At 41.2% G+C, this 19221-nt stretch overlaps 1 protein-coding gene across 1 annotated transcript in view; it reads right to left on the reverse strand.

Annotated features, from left to right (window-relative positions):
- Nucleotides 1–19221, reverse strand: part of FYB1 (FYN binding protein 1) — a 143068-nt gene that overhangs the window by 73745 nt on the left and 50102 nt on the right. The window contains exon 2 of the mRNA XM_023515014.1: nucleotides 12174–13338. Coding sequence (XP_023370782.1) covers nucleotides 12174–13311 — 1138 coding nt within the window. The 5' untranslated portion in view covers nucleotides 13312–13338. The remainder of the gene's footprint in view (nucleotides 1–12173; nucleotides 13339–19221) is intronic.

Below are 19221 nucleotides of genomic sequence, written 5' to 3' on the forward strand. Positions count from 1 at the left end.
TTTTTCATTCTTTTTTGCATGTGTGAAAGCAAATCTTAGATGATTATTTTATCATAACTTATTAACTATTTTTCTGATACTGATGCTTTACAAAAGTTAAACATCCTATGAATGTTTTTCCTCTTAAAAGTACTTAGTCCAGAAGATAGGCTGAGCTATGTGCCCTAACAAACTCTACTCACCCCAAATATCCAGAAAGGATAAAAAGATAATTGACTTAAATCATGTGCATGCACTACACGTGCACACATGCGAGCACCTACACGCACACACACACACACAATCATACTGGAAAATGAGCGTAAATGCACAAGGGCCACAAATCATGAGGAATCTCTAAAAGACAAATTTGAAGAGAGATCAGACTGAAGAGAATTCAAAAGTCCAAAAGTCCAACAAGAACACAAGAGAGAGGGCAGTAAAGGTGGGCACCACCCTGAGAGTACGCCACATGCAGAAATGAAGAATACTGGGACCAGGAAGTGTTCCATACATGATTTCTTGAGAAAATAAAGCCAGGCACTTTGACTTCTGCACGGCAGAAATACTGAGAGCAATGATGGAGCCCTCGAATAGGCCAAGCTGAGCAGGTGGCCATGTGCAGAGCTGGGAGGAACATCCAGGTCTCAGACCCTCCATCCACACACCCTACCCCTCTGCACAGTCAGCACCGTCCCTCCCCTTTACTCACACTGGCTTTTCTCCCAAGCTGGCTGCACAAGCAGAAAGAGCAGATGGTCTAACAACTGAATCTCAACTGTAAGTATGTATACAAAATCAAGAATCTCCAAACCTTACCAAGACAACACCAAGAAAGTAGAACCCTACAGTCTTAGAACTGATACCTGAGGAAACAGAGTAATAAAAGAGATATAAAAAGAGACTGTATCTAAAAGGGGATCGAATTGATGTGACATGGAAAATTTATTATGTTGTATTTAAGCAAAACAAAACTGATTTAACATCTGCAACAGATGGATGGCATTTTTACCAGTATTGATTGATGTCTGAGGCAGTGACTAATGGCTACAATCTAATGTTCCTCTATTTTTCAATGGAGTCTTTACTTAAGCTTCATTTCTCCTTTAAAAAATATAATTCAAGAGTCGGGCATGGTGGCTCATGCCTGTAATCCTAGCACTCTTCGAGGCCGAGGCATGTGATTGTCAGCGCTCACTTCAACACCAGCCTGAGCCAGAGCTAGACTCTGTCTCTAAAAAATAGCCGGGCTTTGTGGTGGGTGTCTGTAGTTCCAGCTACTTGACTAAGGCAAGAGAATCAGTACAACCCAAGAGTTTGAGGTTGTTGTGAGCTATGACACCCACTCTACTGAGGGTGACAAAATGAGACTCTGTCTCAAAAATAAATACATACATAAATAAATAATATAATTCAATGGCTGCCGATGATTTGCGCCTTCGTGATATACCACTAACTGTGCTAAGTACTTTTTCTACATTTTCTTTTAATCCTTTCAGTACCCCCATGGCATAGCTTCATGAACCCCACTACCAGATGAGAAAATGGGAGGTCACTAGACACCAAGAATCTTTCTCTGGGTCTCACAGTAAGCAGAAGAACTGGAACTGGAACCCAAATCTCTCCAGCAGCAGAGCATCTGCTCTCAACTCCTCCTGACGAACTATAATTGTGAAAACTGCATTTTTCAAAATGAAAGTAGTCTTGTTTTTATACTGCATCTTGCTTTTCATAGATCACTAAGGGTTCATAGTGCCTTCCATAAGCTCTCCTATCAACCTCAAAGCAAGCCCAGAAAACTTCCCAGCTTACAAGAATAGAGTGACAAGTTTGAAAAAATGTTTTTATCAGTGCCACATCCATCTTTCCCTTTTATCATTAGGTTCACGACACAGGGCTCTGTCTATAGCATCAAAACTTGAGAGTGGTTTTCTTCAGACTTGCTTATCTTTGAAGCTCCAGCTAGTGTGCATTACAAAGAAAGACACCCTGTATGTTAGGATAACCACCTCGCTCTTCTTGCATTGGCCTAATATCTTTTAAGTCCTCTATGGGCATAGACTTATTCTGAAGATTAGATACTTAACATACCAAAATATTCCTGAAGAACAAGATGAATATTGTTATCAAATAGTGAACTATCTAGATAGTGGGGTGAGTAGGCCAGTTATACTTGGGCACTGACGAGATTCAGAGCAGAAAAACATGCAGAGCTTTAGCTCCTGTCATCCTTTAAACTTCTGGGTCAGTTTGGGTGAGTGGGAAGATCTATCACCATCCCTGGAGACCTCCCAAAGGAACCAGGGTGGTCATGCTGGCCAGGACTATGGGCTCCATTGTCATTTGGCCTCTATCATCATAATAGCAGTTCTTACAGTGACACATAGTTATTCGGATTTTCAAAGTTCATTTATCTTAGTGCTTCTTTTTTTCCCCTTTGAATAGAGCTAAGTACATCTTTCTTTTTTTAATTTGATGAACAGTGATTTTATGTGCTGTGTAAAAAGTGATGTATGGAGTAAACCTTAAGGCCATTTTAGGGAAGAAGTGCAAGAAAAATGAAAATGAATAGAGAAGAGAAAAAAGGAAGAAAGAAAAGAGAGAGAGAGCAGCAGGAGGCCTTGAATACAGGTGTTCGTGAGTGGAGCCCTGTCTCACCCGTCCAGGCTGGTGGCCAGCTGGTGTATGTGATTTAAGCATCAATTGTCAAAGCAGTGAAAAAATGACAGCCCTTCTAGGGTTCCACACATCACACAGAGACCCTCGGATTAAAGGGTTAACACCTGCCATGCAAAGGACTTTCAGGACTCTGGTGTTCACCCAGATCAGGTGGTCACAACTATGCCATCCAAGCTAGTAAATTTGAATAGCACCTTTGCACTTTCCCCAACTAAGCAAATGACCAACCAGAGGGCACGCACTACCTGCTTAAATGGATTACTCACACATTTGCATGTTTTGATGTAACCATGAATTTCTAGTATCCCATCTGTCTCTGTGTTATAGTATTTCATTTGTTCTCTGAGAAATACCTATAGCTTAGAAACCCTTCCTCTCCCTCCCTTCCCCTCCTCCCCCACTGTAATAGTTCTCTTAGTTCTGCAACATTTCCTAATGTGATCTTAGACACCTTGCATTTGAATCACCAGGTAACGCTTGATAACTCTTCCCGTGCCTGGGATCCACCCTTGATCTCTTGAAATAGAAACTTTGAGGATATTGCTAAGCAACTTAAACTGTGAGAACTTTTGAGAGTAGAAAGCCCAGTTTTGATGCTTTCCTGCCCCTTCTGGGTAGATGATACGTACACTGTTGCTCAGAACCTCTGTCTGTTCTGTCCATCTTTCTCCTTGGAGACCAATTTAGTGTTTACAATGATAAGGAAGACTCAAAAAAGATGTTGGTTGGCTGGGGTACACTCGTAATATTTTAACTCAGGAAAGAACCTGAAAGCCTTCAAATCCCAGGTCTGGTAGAAGAACGTTTCTCCCTGGATTTCTTTTTTAAGAAAGGATCTCTGGTCATTAGGCACTGAAAATAGATGATAAAACAACCTGACTATCACACCAATCAGGACAATTCAGTTCCTGTACTTGTGCTGGAATTGACCCAATTCTTCTGGATATAGCCTGTTCATCAGCAGTTCATTTCTAGTGCAATAATGACTATTAATAGCAACAAACCCACTTCCTTCTCCAGCCATTTCTTCCCACTGATTTCTTTTGGGAAGGAGGCCTTCGAATGAGGAACTTCTGCTTATGTGCAAAGGATGATGAGAGTTGAAGGGTATGGACTGGAGATAGCTGAACTATTCTGAATAAGAAAATGGAAGGGATATTTTTATTTTTTGCCATTTATAAAGATGGGTCAAAGAAATGAGGGGAAAGAAAGAGAGGGGGAGCCACAGGGAGAAGGCAGGAGCCCAAGTTGCAAAATACCTAGCTATTTTTAAAGAAGGGAAATTGTCAATATTCTGTTTTAAGTCTCTAGTTCAAGGTACAATATAAATCCCTCTGTCTCCTCAAACCTTTGGTGAAGTCTGCCTCACTCAGAAATACCTTGAGGAGTGTTCTGCAGTGAAAATGAATTAAAAACTGCTGAGTCCTTGTTTGGATTATTTCAGTACGGCTCAGAGTCCAGAAGGCAATCCCCAAACCCATGCAAGTTAGAAGGAGCAGGAGCTGGGAGCCAGAAATCCCCCTGAGAAATCAAGCCATATGTTCGTTCCTCCCTCTGCAGAGGTCTGTATTAAATTTTTCTTCAAAATGTGGGATGATGTGCAGAACTGTTATCCTAATTTTAAGGAGCACAGAAATGCAGCTTTTGTATTTCCTACCTTAGCTTTTTTATTTCACGTTGACACGTGTTAATTCTCCGTGCTTTCTTAATAGTTCAGAATTCAGCAACCTTGTTGACTTTTACATGTTCTTTAAGCCCAGTATTTTCTGTGGGCTTCATTGATCCAAAAGAAAGGAGCTCGGTGGTGGTGGTAGAAGAAATGGAGAAGAATTAATGTGCTTGAAAAAGAATCACAGCTTAGAAGAGGAGAAAGAAGAAGGAAGTGGAAACATGGAGGGAGGATGGTTGTTTGGGGGATGGTAGTGGAGTGCTCCTCGCTAGGTTTCCTGGCCGTGTCAGCTTCCCCCAAACAGATTAGGCAATCTCAGCGGGAGCAGAGAAGTTAGAGTCACCGACTGCTGTGTAGAGATCTCATGGGCCATCTGGAAACTTTATCTGGTTGCACATCATTCAGCCAGATAAAGGATTCATTTCTCCTCCATGAGGACTGAGAACTCAAAGGCGTCAGAGAAATGAGACAGCCCCTTCCTACAAAGGAGTTAGATTTTCTGCTTGTCAAATGCCTTGTATTAGGTCTAAAAAAATTCTTTAATGGACTCAGTGCCTGTAGCTCAGTGGTTACAGCGCCAGCCACATACAACAAGGCTGGAGGATTTGAGCCAGGCCTGGGCCAGCTAAACAACAATGATAACTGCAACAAAAAAATAGCCAGGCATGTGGTAAGCGCCTGTAGTCCCAGCTACTTGGGAGGCTGAGGCAAGAGAATCACTTAAGCCCAAGAGTTGGAGGTTGCTGTGAGCTGTGATGCTGTAGCGCTCTATTGAGGGTGACAGAGTTCGATTCTGTCTCAAAAAACAAAAAGCCAAAAAAACAAAAAAAAACTTCTTTAATGTAGAGAAACCTAGATGACTGAGATGCTCTGTCTGGACTTGCTTTCTCTGCCTTCTGCATAAAACTGCTTTGTGAAAAATGGCTGAGGAGCAGGTCATGGCTCTGTGTGTGTGTGTGTGTGTGTGGTGTCAGCTTTTTTACCCACCCTAGATGAATTGGAAGTGAAAGACTGAAGAACAGAAGTCCCAGAGAAGCTGCTGGGACTGAGAGAGCACCCGAGGTCACCTCAACTTCTGTAAGGTGACAATTTAGAAGAGAAATAGGAAGTTCGGTAGGGCCTGACCCACTAAGGGGACCCTTTTTGGGCACTAATCTTTCTCCACCTCATAATAGCTGAATACATTTTATTCCAGAATAAGGTGAACATCCTTTGCATATCTGAGATATTTATCTACCTTGCCATTTTTAGGGAGGACGGTTTTTTAGTGGCCTGGTTGTACTAAGCCTGTCGCCCCATGGGTTGCATCTGAAAATCAGATGAGCGACCTTCTTGTTCTGCGAATTGTAAGAAAACCACAAAAAGAGAAGAGAGTGGCATTATGCGTGGCCCTCTTCACCTCAGGAGACCTCCTACCACCCCTAGAAAAACACAGGCTCTGTTGCCAGGACTGAGGCTGAACAAGCCGTTGTGGTGTGTAGTCTCGCAGCTGCAGAGAGAAGTGACTGTTAGAACGCACACAAACAGCTGATTCTACAATGTAGGGTCTTACTTTGCAGGGGGAACCTCGTAAGATTTTTGATTGAGATTGTTTTCTATAACCAGATGTCTCATCTTCGGTTGCTTTCTCCTGATTATATCTATTGCTATTGAGTGGTTTAGACGTTTTTCTACCTTTGATATGCCAGACAGAATGAAGTCTAATCCCTTTTCTTTGGTAGTAATTTAAATAGAAGAGAAGATGTTTGCTTATCTATTCATACTCAGTAGTGGTTGATAGAACAGTTAAATGTCTCCAGGGTTTGGACTTATTTTTTCTTCCTTATTTTTCATATGCTGGAGAAGCAAATAGTCTACTGCTCCAGATGGTCCCTTGGGCTGTACCGCCATGCCCTAGCCACCGCGGTTGTGTCTTCTCTAAAAGGATAGGACATTTCCAGATATTTTTATAGAAACAGGTAGCTGGATTTCTGCTCCTGAAGCATAATTTTGTTCTTCCAATAGTAAGAGTTATTCTTTTATTAGATAAGTCAATTTTATCTTGCTTTGAAAATAAAAAAAAAAAACCATGGACAAAGCATGCTTTTAGTAGATGAACCTATCATATCAGAAATAGTTTTAATTAGGGCAAAGAAGCAGCAGCCTTTAATACCGAATGTACACTTCTAATATCATCATTTACAAAAGGGTTCTATTTGAGTTGGCTTGGAAATTATTTTAGCAGACTGTATGAAGTAAGGCCTCTCTTGCTCGGCAAGCAGATGGAATCATAACATACATTTGTCCAGTCTTCCTTGCTAGTTTTTTGTGTGATGTGTGTAGGCATAATTAAATGCAAATCAGAAAGAGGTTTTGTAGTATTTGATTATTAGACTTAGGCATTTGTATTATTTGTATTTTATTATTAAACTGTCCTTTCCATCTTCTTCCTTTCTGAAATAAATTGTAATGTCATTTAAATGACTTTAATAGTTTAGGGACTACATAAATTTGATCAAATCTGGTGTGTACTAAGTCATCTAATAATGCACCTCACTTTTTATTTGAAGGTTAATTGGCCATTGGAATAATGCCTATGTTGCAAGTAGTTATATCTTCTTTATGTTGTGCAAAGACTACTAAGCTGATAGAGGGCCAGTTGAATGGACAATATTTTCAGATATATTTTTAAGCTGCTTAAGAGTATAAATTTCAGGCCCTTGATCACAGAAAGATTAATAACAGGAGAAATTATGGCATATTGCCTTAAACTATGTTTTACAGAAATTTCTTTTCTTGTAACTAAGAAAATCAACAGTTCCTCTTATAAGCCTGGTGAGTAAGGAATCTCTTCCCTATAAACTAAATGAGAGATGTGAACTACCATTGAGTTAAAGTTAATATTTAAAGAATAACTTGTGCTTGAGCAGAAAGAATTTTGAAGGTTAAATTGAGGACCACAACAAACGTTCAATTATGTTAATTTCCTTTCTGCCACTTTTCTGCCTGCCTTGTGAGAAGGTGAATTGATGATTCCTTTAGGAACTGTGGTTAATCCCTAGACTACAACTAAAGTATTTAGTTGGTATTAAATAATGATAGGAGGGGATTGCAGGATGTTCCTCCTTCAATTCCCAAATAAACATAATGAAAAAAAAAAAAACACCAAAAAGGCAGGGTAAACATTGTCTAAAACCAATTAGCAGCCATCCCACAAGAAAGGAAAATAACCTCATAATAAACTTGATGAAGAAACAGAAGGTTCTGGTGCCTCAGGAGGCAAGTTAATGTAAAATCTCTGAACACTACAATAGGATCAAGCCAGAGGCAGGAGGTGGATGAGCTGCTGGAGCTGGTCTTGCCTTGGTACAGGGAACTGAATGAAACTGCAGAAAATAGAATAGAATCCAGGTCCAGTAAGGACTGCCTTGGAGGCCAGCACAGCAACCATTCAACCCACGGAAGAGTGGCTTCAAAGCCACATTTAGAACTCTATTTGTAGTTCTGAGGGGAAAACAAATTTATCACACTAGATTGGAACTTGTCATCCATCTGCCAGATCAAAAGAAAAAGTGTGATCCCTGTGCATACATACAGAACAGAACATTCCTGGGTGTCCGAGAGGAGTACTGTTGATGAAATCATTGACACAGGCACATCCTGGCTAAGTCGGTAAACCTAAAGGAGGAATATCTCTCTCTGGGAATCCAAACAGAAAATCCAATCATTTTCAAAGCAGGAAATTCAAGTGGGCCTTAGACATCTCTGCAATAATGTTAAATGCTGGGATTTTGAAGCAAAGACCATAGAGAGTGTTTATTAAAATGGTAAATTGTATTTAAGGATCCCAGGGGATGCTATTGAGATAAGAAACAGTAGAGAATGGTTTATTCAAGAGAACCAGGTTTAGACTAAGTTGCTGGTTGATCTTAAAAGAGGCAATGAGAGAAGTTTTGAACTAAAAGAGGAAAGACTACAGATAGAGGAAGCTTATGAGGTTTGACCAGGGCCTGTGTGGTTAAGACAGGAGCATCTTTCTGAGACAATCTATCATGGGGTCCGACCCAGGTAAGCTGCCTAATTAACAGCAAGTAGTTCCTCAGAAGTTTCCACCTGAACCGGTAGAAAGCCCTGGAGGTCTTCTGGAAAAATTTTCTCCAGGGATCAAGGAGGGCAAGGGAAATAGATGTGGCTGGAGTTGGAACTGAGCCAAGAGCAGACACCAGCCCCAAAGCAAGCCAGGCCCTTAAGAACAGGAGTGGAGGATGTTTGGAGGGCCTTGCTGTCCCCTAAAGCTGAGCCACCCTGTTCAGTGACTTCCAGTTCCAGTCTGAGCTTGAGACAGCTTTGCCTGCATTGTCTCAGCATCCTGCTATAGTCCAGTCTGTGAGCTATTTCAGCAAAAATGTCTTGGGATCTGCTGCTTATGTACCTAGTCAGTCCTTAGACTCCAAGTGTACAGGGGCACGTTAGTGCTTAGGGAAAGTCTGCTGTAAAGGAAAGCAGTTATCCCCACATTTCTAAAATGTGTTTCAACGTAGAATCCTCTCCTTGTAATGGTTTGGAGCAACAACTTGGAGAAAATACCGGTACACACTGCTATAAAATGGTTTTTAATGCACAAATATCTAATACTATGTAAGGTCATTTTAAGGGACCACATGTAAAAGGAGAATAAAGGAAAAGGAAGAGGTGAGAGCGTTGGGGTCTGTGAAGGACAATCACCCACTCCTGGAAACAAGTTCCTTGTTGGTGACAATAGCCCACACACCTCTGACTTCTAGTTGCTCTAGGCTGGATCAGTTACAGTGACACGTATACAGACGGGGAGGGGGCACGGCTTTGTTAATGTCCTCTGGGATGCTGGCTTCGCCTGGTTGCTGCCAAGTGCAGTGTGATTCTTCTTAGAGCTAACCCACGAGAAAGTCAGTCTTGGTTTCTCTCCAGCTTTAAGAACAAGTCTACAAAAATAATTGAACTGACTATTTCCCTGCAGATTTTTACTAACTTTGACATGCAAACCACTCAGTCAGGCCAGAGGTTCTTAAGAATTCAAACTTTGCAGGCCCAGCCTGGTGCTGATGCCTGGGAGGAAGTCTTTCATGATGGGCCCAGGAACCAAAGGAAAGGTTACCTCAGAGAACATGTTGATACTTTGGAGTTTTTTTGTTTTGTTTTGTTTTTTAAGCTTAGCCTTTTGTAATCTTAAATGGTTCTTACAAAAAAAAGTTGTTAGTTCCACATTTAGAAAAGCAACATGGTATAGTCAAGCATACAGTTTACTGGGCTAAATAGATATGCAAGATAGACGCTCTGTATGAAATTCATTTTGCATCAAAGCTCCACACAATTGTGTGCAAGTCTACTGGCAGGAGCTATCTAATTTGTTCAAGTAACCGCTAAACCATATAGAGAATATTGAAATCTAATTCTGAAAAATTTGGAAGCAACTAAGTTCTGCTTAGATAGACGTCTGTGGGCGGACAAGCCTGAGAAAGTAGCTTATATCACTACTGTGTTCCACAGGATGACGGAATGGCAAGCAGACTGATCTCTGTCTTCAGGGAGCTCAGGGTGGTATTTACAAAAAGATAAAAGAAAAAGACATGTTTTGAGCAAAGGCCAGAGAAAGGGAGAGGAAGGAGGATTCTTTGGGTTTCACGTATCCCTGATTTATCATCTTGTGACAACCTATGTTTCAAGAGAGGAAGCCCAGCATGGCGGGGCAGCAGTGGGAACGCGGTTTATGGAATCAGAGACAGGAGATCAGCTCTGGCCCTGCTTAGTCATGGTATGACTCTGGGTAAGTTACCTCATCTCCCTGAACTTGAGTTTCCTCAAGGAATCCCTATTTCATGGCTTGGGAGCAATAAACGGGGTAATGTGTAGCTGCCACATAACAAGTCCTCTATAAGTGATATAAATATTTAAATGATTAGTATATTAGACAAAGACCATAAAAGATGTCGAGGGCACATCTGGGGAAGAGGTTTAAAGAATTGGATGTGAACCCTAAAAGAAAAGAGTGAAGTAGAAGGCTGAGAAAGTAGTATTTGAGTTTTAAAAATGTGTAGAGTTACTAGATGAAGCTTTAGTTAATATGGACATTAGTATCATTACTTCTGACACCAAAAAAAAATTCATTTTTTGAATAAATCTCTAAATTCACCAGCAAAGCCTTTCACTTGGCTCTAGTTAGTATCTATTAAACCTTACATTTAGTAATAGAAGCTCATTTTTTCCTAAAGCATATAATCACCTTATGTTCCCATCGTATTACAAGCAAATGGTTAAATTTTTGAATTAACCATTCAAAAATTACCATTACCATGCATTACCATTGCCATTAATTTAATGGTAATGCATGAATTTACCATGAATTAACCATTACTGTGCATCCAGTAATTTATCCCAAAGCCTTGCCATTTGAAAATTCTTGCCTAGCCAGGTATGGTTCGGAATTATTATCATTAATGTTAATCCAAGGTACAGAAGAAACAAGAAAAAGAGATAAGGGATCTTTTAGAAAGTCTCACAAAAATAACATTTCCAAATTATGAACAAACATCGAAACAAGATTCCAAATAAGGAGGTGACATCATGTGTAATGACGCCAAATTTTTTAGAAGACCGATGATCATGGGGTCATTCAAACTTGCTTTCTGGGTGACAGAATGCATGGAGGACCTGAGCACTGATCTGTTTATCAACAAAGAGAAGACCGGGCACAGGCAGCTGACATCTCGCAAGATGCTTCTGTAGTGCAAGAATAAGCATCGACCTGCAGGCCTAGAACTGCTTTAATTGGAACATGCTTTTGTAAGAAGAAAAATATGACTAGTGAGGTGGTCACTTGTAGACATCCTTTTCTCCTCTTCACCCTGAATGCCAGTTGCACGTCCTTTGCCTGAAACATTAATCATCTGAGGCATGAGGGAGCGTCTCTCATCATTACGCAAGGGGACAAATTTTACCAAGTCATTCAGTATTAAGCTAGAGTACGGCAGTGACATCTCTGGCAGAAAATCAAACTGTTTTTCTAGGAGAATAATGTACCCCTTCGTCTGGCTTAGCTTCCCAGCTAGGCACTACATTATGAATCAGAAAAGTTCAGGAAACTTTATACAGAGAAATTATAATAAACCCCCCAAACTGCTAAAATATAAAACACAAAATACCAGTTCATAAGAGTCTTCTTGTTCTTATTGGAATATTGGGCTTAAGAAACACAGTGAATTGTGTGGATATTTGAAATCATTTCAGGGTTTCTCATCTTTGCGCTACTGGCATTTTGGCCTGGATGACTCTTTGTAGTGCGGGAAGAGGCTGTTCTGTGCATTGTAGGACGTTGAACAGCAACCTGGCCTCCTCTCACTAGCTGCCAGTGGCACTCCCCAGTTGTGACAATAAAAAATGCCTCCGTACATTGCCAAAAAATACTTCTTTATAGAGATAGTCTCCCTTTTCTGCTGAATTCCTTAGTGACAGTAAGGGTAACACACTTCAGTCTCATTCAAATGAAATGAAACTCAATTGAGGAAAAAAGGGCAGTGGTTATTATTGAGCAAAAACACTTATCAATCAAATGGATGCATTCCTTTTCTTTCCCTCACCATGCCTAAAAAAAAGAAAAAAAAACCCCAAACCAGCCACCAAGGCATTTTCTCACAGAATGCCTACACAGAACCAAGGCTTCCTGCTTTCTCAGACCTCCCACACAGAAGAAAAAATGCCAAAAAAAAAAATGCATCCCATACCCAAGAGTACTAGTTACGGAATCGTTCCTTGTTACAAATTTCCCTCTGAAGCTAAAACACCCTCTGCAGTGGAATAAATCACACTAAATAGCAAATGAAAAAGTACTCACTGTTTCCAGAAGTGGTTTTTCGGAATTTCGACAGGTCAACATTTGGTGGTCTGCTGGGCTTTTGTGGAGGTGGATCCAAAGTAAACAAGGGAGGCAATGGCTTCTGCTTTGGAGTGGCTGAATTCTTGTCTCCCTTTTCCTTCTCCTGACTTTGGCCCCACGGCCCCCCCATAGTCAGCTTAGAAGGGGCCTTTGGGAACTTGGCGGGAGGAGCCCCAGAGGTAGACTCTTCCAGATTCATTTTGCTGAGAAAGATATTCTTAGCAGCATCTATCTTCCTATCTTCTTTTTTTTCTTCACCATTTTTGGAGAGGCCTGGGCCTCCTCTAATCCCAGTGGGTTTCAGAACCACTCCAGGAAAAGGTGAACTTGACGTATCACCAGTGTGGTCTTTTTTTTCTGGGTCTTCCTTTGCTGGTTTTAAAGGGCCACCTTTGGACCTCGCTCCCAGAGGAGCTGGGGTGCCTTTCTGTAGAGATGAATTCTTAGTAGGGCTCTCACCCTCATGGGAGTCCTCGGTACTCAGAGATGGCTTCTGGCCGAAGGCAGGTTTGGGAAACAGGGGTTTGGGGTCAAGATCTTGTGATAATGACATAAATTTGCCTTTCACCCCAGCCAACTTCGGGAATGCTTGCTTCTGTTCATTTTCTGGGTCTGGAGGAGCAGGTCCAGGTTTCGGGCCTGGTGTCTTTAAGTCATGGTCTTGGTTTGCACTGTGAAGTGATGGTTTATTTCCAGGAGGCCAGGGAAACACAGGTTTGGAATCTTCTTTGGGCAAAGTGATGGGCTTGGGGCCTACAGGCTTCAGAAATCCTGGTTTCACCTCAGGGTCTCTGGGGGCTGAGGTTGCCGGGGTTCCAAATCTTTGGCCCGCTCCAGTTGGCTTTAGAAATGGGGGTTTGGGTTCCTTGTCAGGCTTTTCCTCAGAAGATGGTTTCACCGCCAACGGTGGCTTTAGGGACCCAAACTTAGGTACATTGTTGGGTCCTGTAGGAGGAGGGCTGGCATTTCCTTGGTTGTTGAACAAGTTCTTTTTTGCTTGTATTCCTGAAGGTGAGTTTTGTCCTGTGACTTTGAAGGGCCGGCTATTGACTGCCACCTCCTCTGTTGGGTTGCCCCCTGTGTTAAATTTCGCCATGAGGGACTTCACATCTGCTTTTCCATCCTACAAGCATAGGGAACAAAAACTAACTGAGAGACAGAAATCTTTTTTGTATAGTTTAAAATACTACACCTTAAAGGGCTTCCTGGTTTGAGGCCGGCAGCGTTGCTGATTGGTTAGCAAGATATTGTAACGTTTGTCTTCCTCTATAGCAAAAGAAGTTGTGAGAGTTTCTTGAAGGGGGAGGGCTATTGTTGTGCGTGGTACTTTTTCTTTCGGTCATCTTTGACTGACTGGGGCATATTTTTCTTAAGGAACAAATCCTTTCTCTTTCTTCTCACTGTTCCTCTAGCTGTCCTCATGGATTTACTCTAACTCGGTACCTAGTACTTTTTAAGTTTTATTTGAGAAAACATGGAAGTGACTAAAATATGATTTCTTCCATATTCTAGAGTTGAGACTGTTAGATAGAAATCACACTTAAAACTGAAAGTAGGTTTGGTAAATGGAGGCTGCGTGCTCTCTACAGCACAGCCATGTTCAACATCTCTGTGGTTTGCAGATTCTCTGCTCCTGTCCACATCTGAGGTCTGTTTGCTAACAAGGAGATGGGGCAGAAAATTTCACTCACTTTTATAAGTAAGTAATAAAATGAAGGCATGCGGGTTTTTTCTTTTCACTAATTTGTAACTATTTAGTCCTTAATGATTAAACTATATCCAGACTAGCAGGCAGAGTGTACCCATTTTCAGAATTGGGCCTGTCTAGAAGCCACGGTCTGCAGGCACCTGGGGTAGGTAAGGAAGAAGCACCAGGGGCTGTCCATTTCCAGATCTTTCTTTCTACATTTATAACTCCTTCTCAGAGGTCCTGTTACAAGGTCTCTGCCCTTCCTATCTAGAACTGAGGTGTTACTTAGCAAAGGCAGCAGGCATTCACCTGGAATACAACCTCACTTCATCTGGGAAAATTAATGGTATGTTTGTTTTTTTCTCTCAAAAGAATAGAGTTGAAATTTTCTAGTTCTTTTAAAAATATTTGAAAATAAGAATCCCTGAAGTTACACACATGGCTGTGACAATTCCTCTTTCCCTACCTTAAAGCGTTTTCTTCTTTCTTACTGGCCCCTGGCTTTCAATGTCACACACCCAAACACATTTCATCCTTCAAGGAGCAAAACCAGCTCTTGTCTCACCAGGGAGGTTTGCTCCCTCTCCTGACTCAGGAAGCTCTTTAAGTGCTTCTACTCACCTCCATGTGACTTCCTCTCCGGGTGGTAAGAACCACCATTTGGTGGGCAAAGAGGTATGCCCGACTCTATGTCATCCTGTCTCATTGTCTCAGCAGCTGTATGAGAATTTAGCTCCCTTTCACAGGAAAGGAAAGTGAGGCTGAGACTGCAGGAAGACAACCTGACAAGAGCATGGGAACTGGGTTTGAACCTTAGTTCCTTTCTGGGGCCTCAGTTGTAATAATCCATAAAATGGGGATAATAATGCCTAAGTACCAGAACTGTCATGTGCACTAGAGATGGAATCTGTATAACGCCTGCCTGGCCCACGCATGAGCTCAATATATGGAAACTTATTATTAGAACTGTTAAGTATTATATTCAAGGGCTCACTGCCAGGACTGTGAGCACAGGCAGGCAAACTCAAGTCCAGAAACTTACTCCATTTTTTTATCCTTACAATACTTAAACCAGGGCCTGACACTCTCCAAATTCTAATATTTGCTTGGGGAATGAGGGTTGGCACTGAGTTAAAGATTGTGCCTAGTGATTTTGCAAGAAATGGTGTCCTCGGCATGAATTCCTCTCCACAGCAAACCGTAGTGCTCATGCATTTGCTGGGTGGGGATGAAGAGTTTAGGCAGGAGAAGAAAATCTAAAAAGAGCAGTTATTTCTAGCTTGAACTTTGTACTTTTGATTTACTCCCTTGTATGTGAGTCTCTTGATACACCCTATTTTCTAGCTGGCCTCCCTTTACCACATTTCAATCTCCATGATTTCCTCCAATCTTTAAGTAATGCTTGAAGGCAACAGGCAGGAATACAGCAGCACGGGGAGAATTCAGGTGCTGGGGAGAAAATAGGAGAGGATGGGTCCTTCCCCGAACCTCCAGGGATATCAGAGCTGCAGAGGACACCTGACCTTGGCACAGGAAACACAAATATGGGCCAAATGTGAAGTTTTGCTTCCTACCTGAGGGCCTGTCTCTCCCTGGGGAAGATTTCCTTTATTCTAGACTAAATTCTATATTTATTTTCTATATCTGTAACTTATTCTACATTTATAACAAGAGGTTGCATAGCAGAGCGATTCACACAGGCTGAGTTGCCAGATGCCTGGGTGTGAAGCTGACTAGCTAACCATGGCCAAAGCACATGAAATTCTTTGGACCTTAGTTTGCTGGCTGCCCAATTGGGAATACTTATGACTGGTTATAGGGCTGTTAAGAAAATGGAATGAATTCATTTTCGTAAAGCACTTTGACAATTGCCTGGCACAGAGGAGGATTTCCTATTTTTATAAAGCAATTGAAACCTTGGACATCATCTGGTTCCTTGTCTCACTGCCTTGGTGAGGAAGTGGGAACCAAGAGATTTAATTGTGTCCCATTTAGTTATACCAACTTCACATCTTGGGGGAAAAACTTACAAAATATCCTAACCTGTTCTCTAACTCTGTTTCCTATTTTTAGTTTAGAAAGTATGGAAATGGTAGATTTGAAATTGGAGCTTAAGGTTCTTGGTTGCCAACCCAGACCCAGGAGGCAGTGCCATGTTGAGGTTAAAAGCACAGGCTGTGGGGTCATGACTTGGGTTCAAAGTTGACTTTGCCGTTTACAAGCCATGCGATCTAGCAAGTCAGGCCCTTAGGCTCAGTTTTCTTCATCTTTAAAGGGAGACTAATAAGAGTACCTATTTGCACAGAGTTTGTGTGTCTTTTGAAATAAAGATGGAATGGGTTCATGCATGTGAAGTTCTTAGATTAAGAACTGCATGTAATATACATCGAATGATTATCTGTCGTCCCTGTTTTTTCTAACTCACTAATTACATAAATCATTTTCTCCAGGTGAGCAAATTCTAAAGTTACAATTATTAACATTATGTCCTTATTGTAAATCAGTCTGACTGGAACACACGAAGTCCTGAATAACATAATAGAGTTATAATGTTTCAGTTTGGTTTACTCACACTCTGAAACGTTTCACAGGACATTGAAAGAGAAGGGAAGAAAAAGCAGTAAGTTCCTGTGCAAGATGCCTTGAGAAACAGCGCAGAGACCTGGGCTTGCTCTCGTGTGGATAGCCTAACCTCAAGGGCGATTTCATCAGTAATATTGACTTCTTAGCTTAAAAGGTAGTTGGATCATTATCACGGTTAATAAGGTTACGACGAATAGATAACATTTTCAACACCCAGATTGACCCTTAATCGTAATAATAATAGCTATATTTTTTCCCTTAATGATAGTAATAGGAAAAAAATGTTCAAAAAATGACAGTCTGCCATTTTTATTTCATTGGGGATTGCATATCCATTCCAGTTTCTAGGGCCCTTTTTATTTAAAAAAAGGTAAGAACAATAATTTTTGTCTGGTAGAGCGAAAAGTAACCTTCCCCAGCCCCTGAACCCAGCTCCCAGTTGTAGGATGATCAGATATCAGACAGCTTGTGAGTTTATGCCTGCTATAACTTTCCCTTTCACTCTCAAAACTGATTCTCCTTAAACAATAAACTACCTGGTGATCTTCTCCAGTTTCCCTCTCTAGTGGCAATCACTGTCACCAGATTCTTAGGTATTAGTGTATTGCTAATTGATGTATATCTACAAATACATATATAAACACAACTCCACACACACATACATCTTCCCTGCTCCTGGTTTTTACATAAATGGAAACCCCTGCTTTGCACCTCGCTTTTTTCCAGGATCGATATTCAGTTGATATGTAGGAGTACAGTTGGCTATATCAAGTCTTCTGATTGTTGGGTACCAACGCAATTTCAGTTGTTAAATATTTTCAACATTAACTGTAGATTTTCTTCTCACCAACTGGCCCATGTAGGTGCATATTTGTGGGACTTTTATTTGAATATTATTGGTGGTACTGTTTTTTTTTTTTAAACCTCTTAATTATTTATAGACTGGGATTCTACTTATTCTATTTTTATTTTTATTTTTTAAATACAGGACCTTGCTATGTCACCCAGGCTGGAGTTCAGCGGCATGATCATAACTCACTATAACTTCAGATTCTTGGACTCAAGTGAGCCTTCTGCCTCAGCCTCCCTGGTATCTGGGACTATCAGGGTGTCACCATTCCTGGATATTTTTTCAATTTTTTTGAAGAGAGGGAGTCTTAATATATTGCCCAGGCTAGCCTTCAACTTCTGGCCTCAAGTAAGCCTCCCATCTTGGACTCCCGAAGTGCTGGAGTTACAAGCATGAGCCACTATGACTGGCCTACTTACTATTAAGAAGAGGTCTTTCACAATCTAGAATATTTCAGAGTTTGTGATTCTTTTGGTAAATTTTTCCCCCAGGGGATGTTTGGCAATGTCTGGAAGCATTTCCCATTGAAATGAGCAGCTAGGAAAAGGGAGTGGTGTTATTGGCATGCACTGGTTAGTGGCCAGGGCTGCTGCATTGCCCAGGGCAGCCTCCTGCAAGGAATCATCATCAGTCCAAGACGTTGATAGTACCAAGCTTGAGAAACCCTAATCTAACTCTATTGCTCTTCAATTATTAAAAATACCTTACCCCAAAGTCTGCTTTTAATTATTTTTGTAATAGAGTACTGTCAAAACCTACAAATAACAATAGAAACTAAATGTTATAAAATTTTATCATAAGAGGTGATTTTTGGAGTAACACGCCTTTAAAGCTTTCATTTTTAGTATGTTTTGTAAAATTCAAAATAAATAAAACTGACCCACAAATTGTGGGTAACTAATCATTCTAAAATAAATTTGAAGCCAATTTGACCTCCTTAAGATGTGCTTGTGTCACTTTTTCAAGTATAGCAAAGAGGAGAATGAATTATTCCTGTGGGTGCTGTGATCCTTCCCTGGTTAGAGCCCACAGAAAAAGGGAATAAAATGACTTCACTTGATTACATGCCATGCTTTTAACCATGAGGGAGGCAGTAAATGACTAACAATAGTTTTTTTTTTGGTTGTTTGAGACAGAGTCTCACTATGTCACCCTGAGTAGAGTGCCATAGCATCACAGCTCACAGCAACCTCCAACTCTTGGGCTTAAGTGATTCTCTTGTCTCAGCCTCCCAAGTAGCTGGGACTACAGGCACCTACCACAATACCTGGCTATTTTTTGGTTGTAGTTGTCATTGTTGTTTAGCTGGCCTGTGCTGGGTTCAAACCCGCCAGCCTCAGTGTATGTGGCTGGTGCTGTAACCATTGTGCTATGGGCACCAAGATAATAAGTTTTTGTTTTTTTTTTTAAATCATCAATAAATTTTTACCTTATGTGGATTTTCTTTTTTGTCGTTACATTGAAATTATGTTGTTACCCATGACTTATTTGGTTGGAATTGCTGGATATTCTTATGGGACACATTTTTTTCCTGCCACTGCCACCGTTGCCCATAACAGGACCCTTGGTACGACAATGTCAGAGGACAATACAAGGCTTGAGGGGGCCCATAAGGAAAAAAGCTTCCAGGAAGTCAGTTGTAGCCCTGCTGAAGGCGTCAGAGATTGTACCAAGGGGCATGGGCAGGGAAGGAGGCAGGGGAAGGTGGCAAGCTCCAGAGGAGGGCCTGAGCTTCTGTGGGGGTGGTAGTCACACTGCTCAAACTTAGGACTTGCTCTGCCTAGGACTGATTGGGAGGTATAACAAAAAGAAGGGCTAGAAATTTCATCCCTAAGCTGGAGAAAGTTGTACCACTCTTAAGACAGGAAGCAGGCTTGGCCCCC

This window comes from Otolemur garnettii, unplaced genomic scaffold (assembly GCF_000181295.1).
Source record: "Otolemur garnettii isolate 467f Iridium unplaced genomic scaffold, OtoGar3 scaffold00063, whole genome shotgun sequence".
Lineage (NCBI taxonomy): Eukaryota > Metazoa > Chordata > Mammalia > Primates > Galagidae > Otolemur > Otolemur garnettii.